Genomic DNA, 14,680 nt, shown 5'->3' on the forward strand with positions numbered 1-14,680 from the left:
TGGATCCTTCCATCAGCTGGATCTCTGCCCAAATGTCACCAAATCGGCAAAGACAACCCTGAATGTATATGAAGCAGGAGGTTGCAATCTGCTGCCCTGAACTTTCCTTTTCTCCGTAGCACTCACCACTGGTTGATAAATTTGATGTTTGATCTGATTACTGTCTCTTTCTGAATGGAAACTTCACGAGTATGGAAGTTTCACTTTTGTTTGCTTTTGCTTCCCTAGCATCTAGAAGAGTGCTTGACTCATAGCAGATGCTTAATAAAAATTCACCGTGTGATCAAATAGTTGCTTTCCCAACCACCCTTGACCAAAACCTAGGAATAGGATCCAGGCCATGCTAATGAGAAGTCCTCACCCAGAATGTGGCGCTTAGGTAAAGATGTTATCTGTTGTAGTCCAAGTAAAAGCACAGAAACCACAGGCTATAGCCAGTGTCCTGGAGCAGCAGCTCTGGTGTCCTGGCACCCAGTTCCTGTCCACTGTCATTGTGTCTGACTTGCAAGCTATTATAGCAGTTGTTTTCACTGGATCGGATCGGAAGCAGGATTCTGGGTGAGATCTTTGTCTGTGTGGCTTCTAAGTCTGGTCTCTGGCCTTATCAGGAAATTCTGAAAATTACCCTGCATCGTTTTAATAAAAATCCATTTTTTGCTATAACTTAAAAAATATATTTTTAAAAATACACTTTGGTGTTAGATTGCCTGGAGCCAAACACCAGCTTTCCACAGACAGTTGATCATGCTGACTAAACCACGAAACTATTCTGAGATTGTTCCCACATTTGTAAGTGGATAAAATGAGATACTATCTCATAGGATTGTGGTGAAGGTCAAGTGAAACATTGCCTGTAAAGTGCTCCGGGATGTCATCATTCACACACTTGCAATCCTAGGTTATATAAGGCCAACAGAAGGGTTTTATTTGATAAACTTTTTAAACATGATCAGTAACATTTAAGAGTTAGGGCATTTCATAAAAATGCTGGATTTAGGGGCGCCTGGGTGGCTCAGTGGGTTAAGCCGCTGCCTTCGGCTCAGGTCATGATCTCAGAGTCCTGGGATCGAGTCCCGCATCGGGCTCTCTGCTCAGCGGAGAAGCCTGCTTCCCTCTCTCTCTCTGCCTGCCTCTCCATCTACTTGTGATTTCTCTCTGTCAAATAAATAAATAAAATCTTTAAAATAAAAAAAAAAAATGCTGGATTTACAATTATTGAAAAGTCAGTGGCTCTGGCAACACTTTCCTACTTTGCAACAGAGATTGAGCTGAAAAGCAGCTAGCTCCTTTGCAGGATGTAGGAACCCATCTGGCCAGTTTTACATTTGTATTACCCGCCTGGTCTCTGCTGTAGGGTTTTGAGTTTGTAGCCTTGCAATTAGGAACCTAAAGACTTTCCAAAGCTGCAAAACTGAGAAATTTGGCTAAATTGTTCCCACAAACTTTTTCAGACTGATTTGCTGTTTTGTTGTTACAGAGTACTTTCAAAACTTAGCGGAATCATTCCCAAACAACAGCCTCTTATCACCTTTAATGATTCTTGGAGTTAACGGGGCTTAGCTGGGCAAGTCTCTGCTCTATCTGGCAGAGACTGTGGTCTTTGCAAGTGCTGCTGGATTAGGAAATTCAAGATGGTTTACACATGCCTTTCTTGGGGTGCCTGGGTGGCTCAGTTAGTTAAGCAACTGCTTTTGGCTCAGGTCATGAGCCTGGAGTCCCAGGATTCAGTCCCACATCAGGCTCCTTGCTCGGCAGGGAGTATGCTTCTCTCTCTGACCCTCCCCCTTCTCATGCTCGCTCTCTCAAATAAATAAAATCTAAAACAAAAACAAAAAAACTCAGCAGAGAGCTCACTTGGTGCTATCTCAGTACTCCTCCACAGGCCTTGGGGATCTTGCAGCCTGGTAGCTAGACAAGACGCAGAAGTGAAAGTTGCTAGTTTTAAGGCCTGGTCTTGGATAGATGGCCTAGAATTTCACTTCTGCTGTATTCTGTTGGTCAAAGCTAATCAGAAGGCCAGCTCAGATTCAAGAGGGGGAGGGGTGGGTGGGATGGTAAATAAGCTTTACCTCTTTTTTTTAAACTGGTGAAATTTTTTTTTTTTTTTTTTTTTAGATTTTATCTGTTTATTTGTCAGAGAGAGAGAGTGTGAGCACACAAGTAGGGGGAGCAGCAGCCAGAAGGAGAAGCCTTGCAGGGAGCCCAATGCAGGACTCGATCCCAGGAGATCGTGACCTGAGCAGAAGGCAGACACAACCCACTGAGCCACCCAGGCATCCCAAGCTTCACCTCTTGATGTTAGGAGCAAATTATGTATAAAAAGAGAAGACTCTTGGAAGCCCATCTTTGGAGGCTAGTGGCTACAAATAGCTAACATTTCATGATTATTTACTCTTTGTGTAAGAATGGCTTAGAGCAGAAGAAAAGGGCCTCTTGGCCATTTAGTAAAAAGGAATTGAGAATTAGTAATTACTCTGTACCACAACATATAAAGTTATAGAAGGCCTATTTCCAATAAATTCTTCCACTTCCTCAGAGCTGGCTCAAATTTGCTATATCTTAGCTGGTTAAACAAATTTATAGTTTAATAACAAATATTCAGCTGACTAAATTTGAAAGATTTAATTGGCTTTATTAATCAAGTCATAAAACAGGTAGCATCCCATCCAGCAAGTATAGGGGAGCTCCAAAGGGCTACAGAAAACGAAAGGCTTTTTAAAGATAGAAATAGTTACAAAAAGGGAATTATTAGCTAAGAATCCATTGTTTTAAGCAATGCTGCCTTCCTGAGGGTAATGGAAGGAGTCTATCAATTTCCTAGTGCTGACCAGTAAATTTCCATACTGACTGGTTATAGGTTCAATTCCTTTTCTTTCTTCTTTCTTTTCAAATTTATTTAACACAGAGAGAGAGATCACAAGTAGGCAGAGAGCGAGGCAGAGAGAGAGGGGGGAAGCAGGCTTCCCACTGTGCAGGGAGCCTGATGTGGGGCTGGATTCAAAGACCCTGAGATCATGACCTGAGCCAAAGGCAGAGGCTTAACCCACTGAGCCACCCAGGTGCCCCATAGGTTCAATTTCTGAGGGTTTCTAACTGCAGTCAGGTTAAGTGTTAATTCTTGGTTTACTGACTTGGGGCCTTAATCTAAGTGAGGCCATTTTCAGCCTGTGGTTTTCTAGTTAACAATATTAAGAAATGAATAACTGATAACATTCTCCCCAAACCCTAATTCATTCATATTAAGTCATTCTAGTCTGGTCTCCTCCTATGTTCATGCTGTAAGTGTCAGGATTCTAGCCGGATTATGAACTGTTCCCTCGAAACTGGCCACAGCTAAATCTGGTGAACCCTGACAAGGACCCAAGAGGAGGGAGCTGTTAGAAATGGGAATTCAGGGGCGCCTGGGTGGCTCAGTGGGTTAAGCCACTGCCTTTGGCTCAGGTCTTGATCTCAGGGTCCTAGGATCGAGTCCCGCATCCGGCTCTCTGCTCAGCAGGGAGCCAGCTTCTCTCTGGCTGCCTCTCTGTCTACTTGTGATTTCTCTCTGTCAAATAAATAAATCTTAAAAAAAAAAAAAAAAAAAGTGGGAATTCATTATCTCAGGGGCTGGGATCAATCCCCCCAGTCAGGCTTCCTGCTCAGCGGGGAGCCTGCTTCTCCCTCTTCCTCTGCCCCCTTCCCTCCACGCTCTCCTTCAAATGAATGAATAAAATCTTGGAAAAGGAAGAAAAAAAAAAAAAAGTGGGACTTCAGGAATCTGACCAGTTGCTTCTTGGAGAGGAGACACAGGTATCCTATGTGTAAGAGGTGCGATTCACACACCCTCCAGAAGCGCGGAGGTTTTAACTTGACCATACTACCCACAAAGGCCTAGGGCAGTTCCTGACCTAGACTTGAAAACGAGGAAAACTGGAAGCCCAAAAGGTAAATAGGAATGTTAACACAAAATGGTTCAACCTCCGGCGCAGAGAGCAACAGGAATGGAGGAAAGACAACGAGAGAAGCTGGGGTACCAGGCGCAAAGGCGTGAGGAAACGAGGAGAGATGACGGTTACGACACAGGAAAGGGTCCGAAAGTTTCAGGGGCAGGAGGGAGCCACTGCGAGATTTTAAAAGAGGAGTTAAGGTTGCTGATAATGAGAGGTGACTTGCCCAAGCTGCACAATTAGGACCAGAGCCGGAAAAAAGAGGTCCTAATTATTTCGGATTAGCTAATTTCCAGCGAATTAATAAATCCCCGCTGTCCCACGTTTATCTTACACCCGGCAACTCTAAACGTAACACACACGTCCCCTACTCGCCAATGGCTTTGCGGAAATGGCCTCAGCGCTTCAACCGGAAACAGAAAGTGACCGATGCGGACGCCACCTAACGGCGGGTTGGGGGCAAGCGAAATCCGGAAAGCCGCAACACCGGAAGGGGCCGCCTGTTTCCGGTAAAAATCCGACGCCGGAGAAGCTCAGAGGGCGAGTCTCCGAGCTTCGACCAGTGTACCCAGCGCGCTCTGCTCCGCGACATCGCTTGCCCACTTTTGCGCAGGCGCAGGGGTACGGAGCAGGCAAACGCGGACGCAAAACCGTGCGCGCGCCCGTTCTCCGTCCGGCTCAGCGGTGCTGTTTCGAGGGTAAAGCCTTTGGAGCTGGAACGCGGGCTCTTGTTCGCCGAACTACAACTCCCAGCATGCCTCACCCCTCATGTTGGTACTAGGTGTGGTGTCTTAGGATAGGTTAAAAGGCGTCCTAGATGACGATGACGTACCAAAGAGGAAAAAAGAATTGAATACGTTGCTGGAGCAACTCGTTCACAGAAGCCCCAGTGGCCTAATGGATAAGGCATTGGCCTCCTAAGCCAGGGATTGTGGGTTCGAGTCCCATCTGGGGTGGTTAGCTTTTCGTCCTCAAAATAACTTTTACCGTTTTTAGAGAACTACATCGAAATATGCTAACTTAATTTTACTTTCTTAAAAATGGGAAGGATATGTGTGGTTTTCCTAGGTGATGGGCTACAGTTTGAGAGAATAAGAATATTCCCATTTCCTTCTTCCGAGTCGTATAGTGCCGTGAGATTTCTGGGAAGTCAGTACTTTGAATTCTGCTATCCCCTCTAGGTACCAAAACGTATCTTTCGTGTTATGTTTAAAATCAGCACCCACTCCCACCAGACGCACTTACTCTCGAGACTCAGCGGTCAGCTAATGACGTTTTAAATGACGCAGTCAGCAAAGAACCTTTCCCCTAGCCCAGCCTTTCTCGCTTTTTCTTACGGACCCGGTGAGTCAGTTAAACTCGGCTTTCGTTTGCTTTTCCCTTAACTCCTTAGGATGCCACTCGGTGTTTGATTAGTAAGGCCCCGCAGAGAAGGGAAGTGAGATACTCCACTACTCTGCATTCGATGGGGGGGACCCAGTAGTCAGCGTCCGATTGTACCATTTAGCGGCTGAGCTGGGGGGGGGGGGAGAGTTAGAGGGGGCGTAGGGCGCCATTGGGCATCGCGCTCCGAGGACGGGAAAATGGCGGCCCTGGGGTCCCCTGCGCGCACTTTACGAGGTCTTCTACGGGAATTGCGCTACATGAACGAGGCCACGGGCCGACCCTATCGCGACACCGCGGCCTATCGGTACCTCGTGAAAGCTTTCCGTGCACATCGGGTACGGAAGCCTGAGTCGGGTTCCTGAGTCCAGCGTCCTTTCCACTGGGGGTGGGAGTGGGGCTGGGGGTGGGAGTGGGTGGGGAGTATGGGCAGGGGTTGGGAGCACTGGGGCTCAGCGCCTGCATTTCATGGCAGCGACCCTCCCACCCAGCCCGGGTTCTGGCCAAACAGATCCAGGCCCTAGGCCGGGTCTCCCAGGAACTAACCAAGGACCAGCCGAACAGGAAAGTGGCCGTGGAATGGAGACGTCCCGAGGATTTTATTGGCTGGGCTTCTGCAGGTGCGGAGGAGAAAGATCAGTGAAGTCGGAGAGATGGGGGAAAAGAAGAGACGTACTTGGAGAGTGTAGGGTTACTAGCTACAGCGTTTATCCACCATTCTCCTCGCCCTTCCTCTAGTAGTTATTCTGAAAACCAGTGTTTGATGCAGAAAAGAGAACTGTAATAAGATGAGGAATAGTAGCTCGGCAGACACTGTTGTATCCCGTACCCCATTTAAGGAAATGGTGCCTTGTAGAGCTGAACTAGAAACCTGCCATGAGATTGTGCTGCCCCAACATTAACGTGATTATCTGACCAGATACATTTTTTTCCTTACATAGCAGATAAATTTGAACATATGGGAAGCCATCCTTGGGAAATTCCTTTGTGAATCCCACACTCCATATTCCCCTTAGGCAAGAGCAGGTGGAAGCGATTTTATTTTTCAAGTGGGACAACTGAGGCTCAGGGACACTGACCAGTGAGGGTACGTGCATAGGAACAGCTAGAACCTCCGTTCACAGATAGAGTTCTTTCGTTTAATTGTTGCCTGTGGAGTTTTGGATCAGGCTTCGAAGGAAGTTGAAAGGAATCTCTGAAATATAGGTTAGAGAGTCACTTTGCGCTCTAGGGTAGGTAGCCTACTGTCATTTGAACAATGTGGGGAAAAAGGAGAACCAGCATCTCGCTCAATCTTTTGAGCCATGGAAGTTAGAGTGCAATATTTTATTTTATTTTATTTTTTAAAAAAGATTTTATTTATTTATTTGACAGAGAGATCACAAGTAGGCAGAGAGGCAGGCAGAGTGAGAGGGGAGAAGCAGGCTCGCCACCGAGCAGAGACCCCGATGCGGGGCTGGATCCCAGGACCCTGGGACCACGACCCGAGCTGAAGGCAGAGGCTTTAATCCACTGAGCCACCCAGGCGCCCCTAGAGTGCAATATTTTAGAACTAAAATTCAAAAATTAAAAATAGGCATATATTTATGTGGGTAAACTCTATGCCCAACATGGGACTAAAATTCAAAATTTTCCTTTTTCTTAAGATTTATTAGAGAGAGAGAGTGGGCAAGTGGCAGAGGAAAAGGGAGAGAGCAAGAGTCTCAAGCAGACTCCACGCTAAGTGTGGAGCTGCCACTGGGCTTGATCCCGGGACCCCAAAACCATGACCTGAGCTGAAAAACCAAGTCTAATGCCTAGCTGACTGAGCCACCCAGTCACCTCTAAAATTCAGAAATTTTTAAAAGGCCAAAATGGTAGGGACTTTAGGAACTTGCCTAAAATTATGAATAAGATGCACATGAATCCTGTCTTTTAAGACAAAGCTTGCAGTCCAACTGAGGAGCCTTACAGCAAAGCACTTAATAAACAATAGGAGGTCCTCCTATAAAGAAGTAGTGGGATTTCAGGAGGAAAGTCAAGGGTGGGGTTGCGGGGCAGAAGGAGAGAGAGAGAAAAGAGAGAAGCAGACTCCTCACTGAGCAGGGAGCCGGATTCAGGACTTGATCCCAGGATCCTGGGATCATGACCTGAGCTGAAGTGGATGTTTAACTGACTTGAACCACCCAGGCACCATCATTCTAAGATTTTTAAGGTGACATGATTATAGTTGTACTTTCTGGAGGCAACATTATTCCCTTGAGAGGGGCTTGGTAATGGCTCTCAAATTCCTTGGAAATACATTTGAAATTCATGCCACAAATTCCAGAAATGCATATGAGGCTATGGGGGATGCTTTCTGTTTCTGCTGGCTCAGAGCTAACTCAATAACCATCTACACTCATTTTCTTTATCTTTTCTTAAACTGAAGGGGTTCATTTAGGGAAGAACCTCTGCTTTCTCCTTAGAGAAAATACAGTTTTCTTTTTTTTTTTTAAAGATTTATTTATTGGAGAGCAAGCGAGATGGGACAAGCAGGAGAGGGAGAGAGATCTCAAGCGGCCTCCGCACAGAGCAGCACTCTATCCCAGGACTCTGAGATCATGACCTGAACTGAAACCAAGAGTTGGGTGCTTACCTGACTGAGCCACATAGGCGCCCTGAGTTTTCTTTTTCATTTGGTCTTTTTTGGTCCTTTTTAGTACTGTGTATACTTTTTTTTTTTTAAGACTTTTAAAAATTTATTTTTGAGGGGCGCCTGGGTGGCTCAGTGGGTTAAGCCGCTGCCTTCGGCTCAGGTCATGATCTCAGGGTCCTGGGATCGAGCCCCACATCGGGCTCTCTGCTCAGCAGGGAGCCTGCTTCCCTCTCTCTCTCTCTGCCTGCCTCTCCGTCTACTTGTGATTTCTCTGTCAAATAAATAAAAATAAAATCTTAAAAAAAAAAAACAAAAAAAACCAGAAAGTGGAATGCCGAGGGGGCTTAGTGGGTTGAGTGTCTGCCTTCAGCTCAAGTCTTGATCCCAGGGTCCTCGGACTGAGTCCTGCATCCGGCTCCCTGCTCTGTGAGGAGTCGTCTTCTCTCTCTCAAAAATAAATTTTTATTTTATTTTATTTTTTTTTTTTAAAGATTTTATTTATTTATTTGACAGAGAGAAATTATAAGTAGATGAAGAGGCAGGCAGAGAGAGAGAGGAGGAAGCAGGCTCCCCGCTGAGCAGAGAGCCCGATGCGGGACTCGATCCCAGGACCCTGAGATCATGACCTGAGCCGAAGGCAGCGGCTCAACCCACTGAGCCACCCAGGCGCCCTCCACTTTCTGTTTATATTGTTGACCCTTCACTTCTCACTCATGATTCAAGCTCAGCTGTGTCAAAATCTGTGTTCTCCTACACTAGTGCAGAATTGCTGTTTCAGATCCTATCAGTTGGGCTTATATAATAGACATGGATATTACCATTTGTTGATATTTGACACTGGTGTTGGTTGCTCATAAATTTTTAATTATAAAAAGTTAAATGATTAAAGATGAATTCTTTTCTCGAGCAGTTGGAGTGCCATTTTCACATATGTGATCTGCACATCTCTGTGTGGGCTCTTCAGATCTTAAACCACAACTTTCTAATTTTCAGATTTTAACCCTACATATTCAAATAAAGAAACGTGAAAGACAGGGGTTTGCATAGGCACTGGTGCCCAGAGATTAATCTGCAGTTAGATATACACGGGCCTCAAGTAACTTGAAGCCATGCACACATCTGTTTCACCTTTCCTGCCCTCTGCTCACAACCTCAGAACACAAAACTAGTCAAGTAAAGGACAGTGTACTAAATCGAGATTAATTATGAAGAAGAGAAAACAAGGTTTGGAGTCATTGGGATCTTCTGAAAGGATATAGTTTCCAGCTACTTACGGTCATTGGAATCTGGATTTGGCAGATGGATAAGTATATAGAAAGTATAGAAAGTATATATAGTAAATTATACTATAGTAATATAGTAAATTAAGTAAATATAGTAAATTATAGAAAGTATAATTAAGTGGCACCTGGGTGGCTCAGTGGTTTAAAGCCTCTGCCTTCAGCTCAGGTCATGATCCCAGGGTCCTGGGATCGAGCCCTGCATTGGGCTCTCTGCTCAGCGGGGAGCCTGCTTGCTCCTCTCTTCTTTGCCTGCCTCTCTGCCTGCTTGTGGTCTCTCTCTGTCAAATAAATAAAATCTGAAAAAATAAAAGAATAAGTAATATAAGTATATGCATATTACTTTTATGTATAAAACCTTCATTTTGTTACTGTTGGGGACAAAGCTATTATTTCCAGACAAAATGGTTTTACTTTTCAGTGAAATGAAAGACCTATACCACATTAACCAAAGTCAGAAATATATAAAGTATACTTTCATTTGAAGAGCAGGAAGTTCTATATTTTATTCCTTAGGTGACATTAATGATTATAGTTCCCCATCTCTGCCAGTGGCCAACCATTGAAGTCTCTCTGGGCTTTAGTTTCCTTATTTGTAAAACATTTGCAAGACAAGGGAGTTGAAATAACTTTTTTTGGGTATTAAAATCTGAGGACCTCAAACTCTTCAGTGATACTCCGCGTAAAATTCCTCTTCAATTAATTGGAGGTCAGCTTTCTCAATCAACTACAGGGTGTCTCTACATATGTAATTAGTATACACATACACATGTTGATATTTCCTCTCTGCATTTACTTTCACTCTAGAGAATGCTTATGAAATCTTTGTGGCCATGTATCTTGGCTGGGCTGCTAATAAAGTCTGTGACCTTGCTACTTTCTAGGTTACCAGTGAGAAGCTGTGCAGAGCCCAACATGAGCTTCATTTCCAAGCGGCCACCTATCTCTGCCTCCTACGCAGCATTCGAGAACACGTGGCCCTTCATCAGGAATTTCATGGCAAGGGTGAGCGCTCAGTGGAGGAGTCCGCTGGCTTAGTGGGTCTCAAGTTACCCCAGCAGCCTGGAGGGAAGGGCTGGGAGCCATGAGAATGGAGAGAGTCCTTGGATGCTGCCATCATACAAGAATTTAATCATCTTTCAATATGTATTTATCATTAAATTTTTGTTTAAGTTTAGGGTTTTTCTCTGTAATTTTGGTGACCGAGTGTTTCTTAGGGAGGTTTCATCCTTTCAGTGAGTTTACTGAACTTCTTGTATTAGGCTGATTGATGCTTCTGATCTACATTTAGAACTATTATTTTTATTTTCAAAGTATGCAAACTTACTGTTTTAAGTAACTCAAATGGTACAGAATATAAAATAAAAGGTGTCTTTTTTCTTATCCCTTGTCCCTACGCTGTTGCATCCCCATTACCAGGTGGAAGCTGTTGCTAACAGTTTGGTGTGTATCTTTCCAGATATTTCCTATATACGAGCATACAATTATATACGTACATACATGCATACATACATATATACGCTTTATTTAAAAATACACAAATATATGTTTAAGGTTCCAACAGAAAGGAGTAACAGATAGGGTTACTGCAGGGAGTTAATGAAGGGGTATATATAGAAAAGTGTGGGCTGAATTACAGTCAACAAGTTGTGAAGCCTCCAGGGGCTAGCACCATTTGGGGACTATTACCTCCACAGGGTGACAGAATTGACCCTTGTCAGTATAGGAAGATGGCCACCACTCAGGCGGCGGGGAGGGAGTCTACAGAGAGGGAGATGGACTGAGCGTACTGACTTCTGCCTTCTAATCTGTGAAACTGCTCTTCCTCTTGAATTGTCTGTCAGTGTGAAAGGCTCTACCATGCCCTTGGCTGACCAAGTAAATGCTGACTTCATTCTGTGTTCTTGTCCCCCTCCTCTCCATATCGAATCGGCACTTTCTGCTTCTGCGGTGTCCTACTGTCCTTTCCCCCACCGGTCCTCATTGCCTCTCTCCTAGTTCAAGCACTGATGATCTTTTGGCTGAACTATTACACTGTTCTCCTCAATCTTCTCTTTGCTTCTAACATCCTCAAACAGAAATTACTCTTTCTGTCAATCAGCAGCAGGCTTTGTACCCACTTCGTGGTCCATGTCAGTGTCTCATAGGCATGTCTTAAGACTTCTTTTTCCCTGGACTGCAGGCTGCTAAAGAGTAAGGATCATGTCTGATTCATCACTGTGGTCTCCAAAGCACCTTCCACAGTTGACTGTACACGTAGTATTTTGAATACACGGCTCAGTGAGTACTACTCACACGGAGGCGTCCGATCTGAACGGATCTATTCATAAAGCAGTTCAAAACACCATACGAGATTAAAACGAAAACAGCAGTATTATGAGGTCAAACAAGCATTTATTCAATTAATGGATCAAAAAGATAGAAATACTTAACATTTTTTCACTTGCTTTATTTCATGGGCATGAGTAGAATATTATCTGAAGATGTTTTACTTTGGTAAAATGAAGAAAGCAGGAGGATTAGAGTAGGTTGATGCTTTGATTTCCTTTATTTTTTAAAATTTTATTTATTTATTTGACAGACAGAGATCACAAGTAGGCAGAGAGGCAGGCTCCCTGCCGAGTAGAAAGCCTGATGCCATGCGGGTCTCGACCCCAGGACTCTGAGATCATGACCTGAGCCAAAGGCAGAGGCTTTAACCCACTGGCCACACAGGTGCCCCATATTTCCTTTATTGTTACAATATTATATATACAATAAAGATTTGGAGTGAAATAGCCTAATTGGCATAAGATATCATGGGTCTGAAGTAACAGAGATTTAGGTTTTAATCCACTTTTATAATTTCCCAGCTATATTATCTTGGGCAGGTTAGTTGACATGAGATTATTTGCTCTTCTATAAAATGGGAATGCCAACAAGATGGTTGCAATAAATACATAAATAAGAAAATCTTACTATTTTAATCATTTTACCTCACTTATTTATCTTACTCATTCTTTAATCATGAACCCTTAAACCCTATTGCCATCTGCCTTCTGGATTATAGACAGGTTTTTTTGTTTTGTTTTTATAGTTTAAATAATTTGCTCAAACCATTTTTATTCATATATATTAAAACCTGTGCCTCTTATGAATGGACTTACCAAAAAGAATTAGCTGAACTCAGTTTTAGAAATACAAGGAAATGATTGGGGCACCTGGGTGGCTCAGTCATTAAGCATCTGCCTTTGGCTCAGGTCATGATCCCTAGGCCCTGGGATCAAACCCCACATCAGGCTCCCTGCTCAGCAGGAAGCCTGCTTCTCCCTCTCCCACTCCCCCTGCTTGTATTCCCTCTCTTGGAGTCTCTGTCAAATAAATAAATTAATTTAAAAAAAATAGAAGAAAATGATTTTGGAACATAAACTATTAAAGATAAACTTTCTATACTGGGAAGTTCCGAGAACTAAGGTTTTGGCACTGTATTAACTTACTATAGTTAGTCTTTTTTTTTTAATCCATTTTAGCGAACACAGGTGAGTGAGAGGGGAGAAGGGAGGAGGGAGAGAGAGACTCTCAAACGGGCTTCACACCCAGCGGAGCCTGACAGGTTCCTGAGACCATGACCTGAGCTGAAACCAAAAGTCGGATGCCCAGTCAATTGAGCTACCCAGGTGCCCCTGCTATAGTTTTTGATGTGGCACATGCTTTATCACATTCTTTCATTTGCTGTCTCTTTTACCCTCTTTCCTTTGATTTCAGCTACTTTCTCTTGCTTAATTATAGTAGCATTTAAACAGTCTCAAGGCAGGGCACATGGGTGGCTCAGTGGGTTAAGTCTCTGCCTTCGACTCAGGTCGTGATCTCAGGGTCCTGGGATCGAGCCCCACGTCAGGCTCTCTGCTCAGCGGGGAGCCTGCCTCCCCCTCTCTCTGCCTGCCCCTCTGCCTACTTGTGATCTCTGTCAAATAAGTAAATAAAATCTTAAAAAAAAAATTAACTGGCTCAAGGCTCTTCCATCTCAGTCCCTCGTGCTCAGAGCAGAGAGAATCTGAGTTTCTCTCTCCTTCACCTTCTGCCTCTCCCCACCGTGTTCTCTCTCTCTGGAATAAATCCTCCCCCTGCCTTTTTAAAAAAATATTTTATTTATTTAACAGAGAGAGAGAGAAACAGAGAGAGAGATCACAAGTAGGCAGAGAGGCGGGCAGAGAGAGGGGGAAGTAGGCAGAGAGCCCTCAGGCTCAATCCTAGGATCCTGAGATCATGACCTGAGCTGAAGGCAGAGGTTTAACCCACTGAGCCGCCCAGGTGCCCCCGCCACCGCCTTTTTAAAAGATTTTATTTATTTATTTGAGAGAGGGAGAGGAAGCAGCAGACTCCCTGCTGAGCACAGCACCCAACTTTGGGCTCAGTCCTGGGGCTCCAGGATCATGACCTGAGCTGAAGGCAGACGCTTAATCCACCAGGCCACCCAGGTGCCCCTCTGGAATAAATCTTTTTATAAAAAGATAAAGATGCTTGGGTGGCTCAATTGGTTAAGTGTCTGACTCAGCTCAGGTCACAATCTCATGAGTCATGAGATGGAGCCCCCACACTGGGTTCCATGCTCAGCAGCGAGTCTGTTTAAGGATTCTGTCCCTCTGCCTCTCCCCCACTCTCTCCCAAAATAAATAATAAATCTTAAAAATAAATAAAAACACTCAATTTTTTTACACAAATACCTTTACAGCTACTACCTCTTCACAAATTAAGTCATTTAATAAATTGTACTCATTTTCTACGTTTTCGTGTTTTTTAAAAGTTTTTTATTTAAGTAATCTCTTCACTCAACATGGGGCTTGAACTCAGAACCCCAAGATCAAGAGTCACATGTTTCTCTGACTGAGCCAGCGAGGCACCCCTCATTTTCTGCATTTTAAAACATGAAATAGGCTGTAGTGACGTATAATTTATATAATAAATATACCCATTTTAAATGTGCAGGTTAGTGAATAAAGACAAGTGCATACATCTGTGTAGCAACCCCATTAAAACTATAGAACATTTCCATCAGACCAAAAGTTGCCCTGTGCCCCTCTGTCGTCTATTCCCCTTCCCCACCCCTGGTTGCTGTCAGCATAAATTAGTTTGGCCTGCTTAGGAATTTCATCCAAATGCACTCTATAGTATGTACTCTGGAGTAGACTTCTTTTGCTTAACATACTAATTTTGAGATTAATAATCCGTGTTGCATCATTTTCTGCATTTTTCACTGCCCAATCATCCTCAGTCCACTGTAATCTGGTTTCTGCCCCTCCACTCTACCTGAACTGCTTCGCAAGGTTACAAATGACCTTCAGGTCATTAAACTCAGGGATCATTCCTTACCTTGCTTGATCTCTAGGAAGGATTTTTTGTTTTTGTTTTTTAATAAACTCTACCCCTATGTGGGTCTTGAACTCATGATATCGAGCTCAAGTGTTCAATGCTTTACTTACTGAGCCAATTCGGTG

The 14,680-nt window shown here is 44.0% G+C and overlaps 1 protein-coding gene and 1 non-coding gene across 3 annotated transcripts; both read left to right on the forward strand.

Annotated features, from left to right (window-relative positions):
- The first annotated feature begins 4,809 nt into the window (after positions 1-4,809).
- Positions 4,810-4,882, forward strand: TRNAR-CCU. The gene has a single exon. It is a non-coding gene; the product is annotated as a tRNA-Arg (tRNA).
- Positions 4,883-5,412: 530 nt separating this feature from the next.
- FMC1 (formation of mitochondrial complex V assembly factor 1 homolog) lies at positions 5,413-10,589 on the forward strand. 2 transcript variants are annotated; one of them, XM_013049931.2, is made up of 3 exons: positions 5,414-5,647; positions 5,785-5,929; positions 10,091-10,227. In XM_013049931.2, exons 1-3 carry the CDS (start codon positions 5,510-5,512, stop codon positions 10,099-10,101), a joined length of 294 nt encoding a protein of 97 aa, XP_012905385.1. In that variant the 5' UTR covers positions 5,414-5,509; the 3' UTR covers positions 10,102-10,227. The 2 variants fall into 2 exon arrangements, with proteins under 2 accessions (XP_012905367.1, XP_012905385.1); XM_013049913.2 differs by lacking the exon at positions 5,785-5,929 and having other exon boundaries at positions 5,413-5,647; positions 10,091-10,589.
- The last annotated feature ends 4,091 nt before the right edge of the window (positions 10,590-14,680 follow it).

Source organism: Mustela putorius, unplaced genomic scaffold, assembly GCF_011764305.1.
Source record: "Mustela putorius furo isolate JIRA1106 unplaced genomic scaffold, ASM1176430v1.1 tig00003845_pilon_pilon_pilon, whole genome shotgun sequence".
In the NCBI taxonomy this organism is placed as follows: Eukaryota; Metazoa; Chordata; class Mammalia; order Carnivora; family Mustelidae; genus Mustela; species Mustela putorius.

Coding starts and splice junctions, on each gene's coding strand:
- FMC1 (XM_013049913.2), top strand. CDS start 5,510: ATGGCGGCCCTGGGGTCCCCTGCGCGCACTTTACGAGGTCTTCTACGG. Junction 5,648..10,090: donor AAGCTTTCCGTGCACATCGG/GTACGGAAGCCT, acceptor GCTACTTTCTAG/GTTACCAGTGAGAAGCTGTG.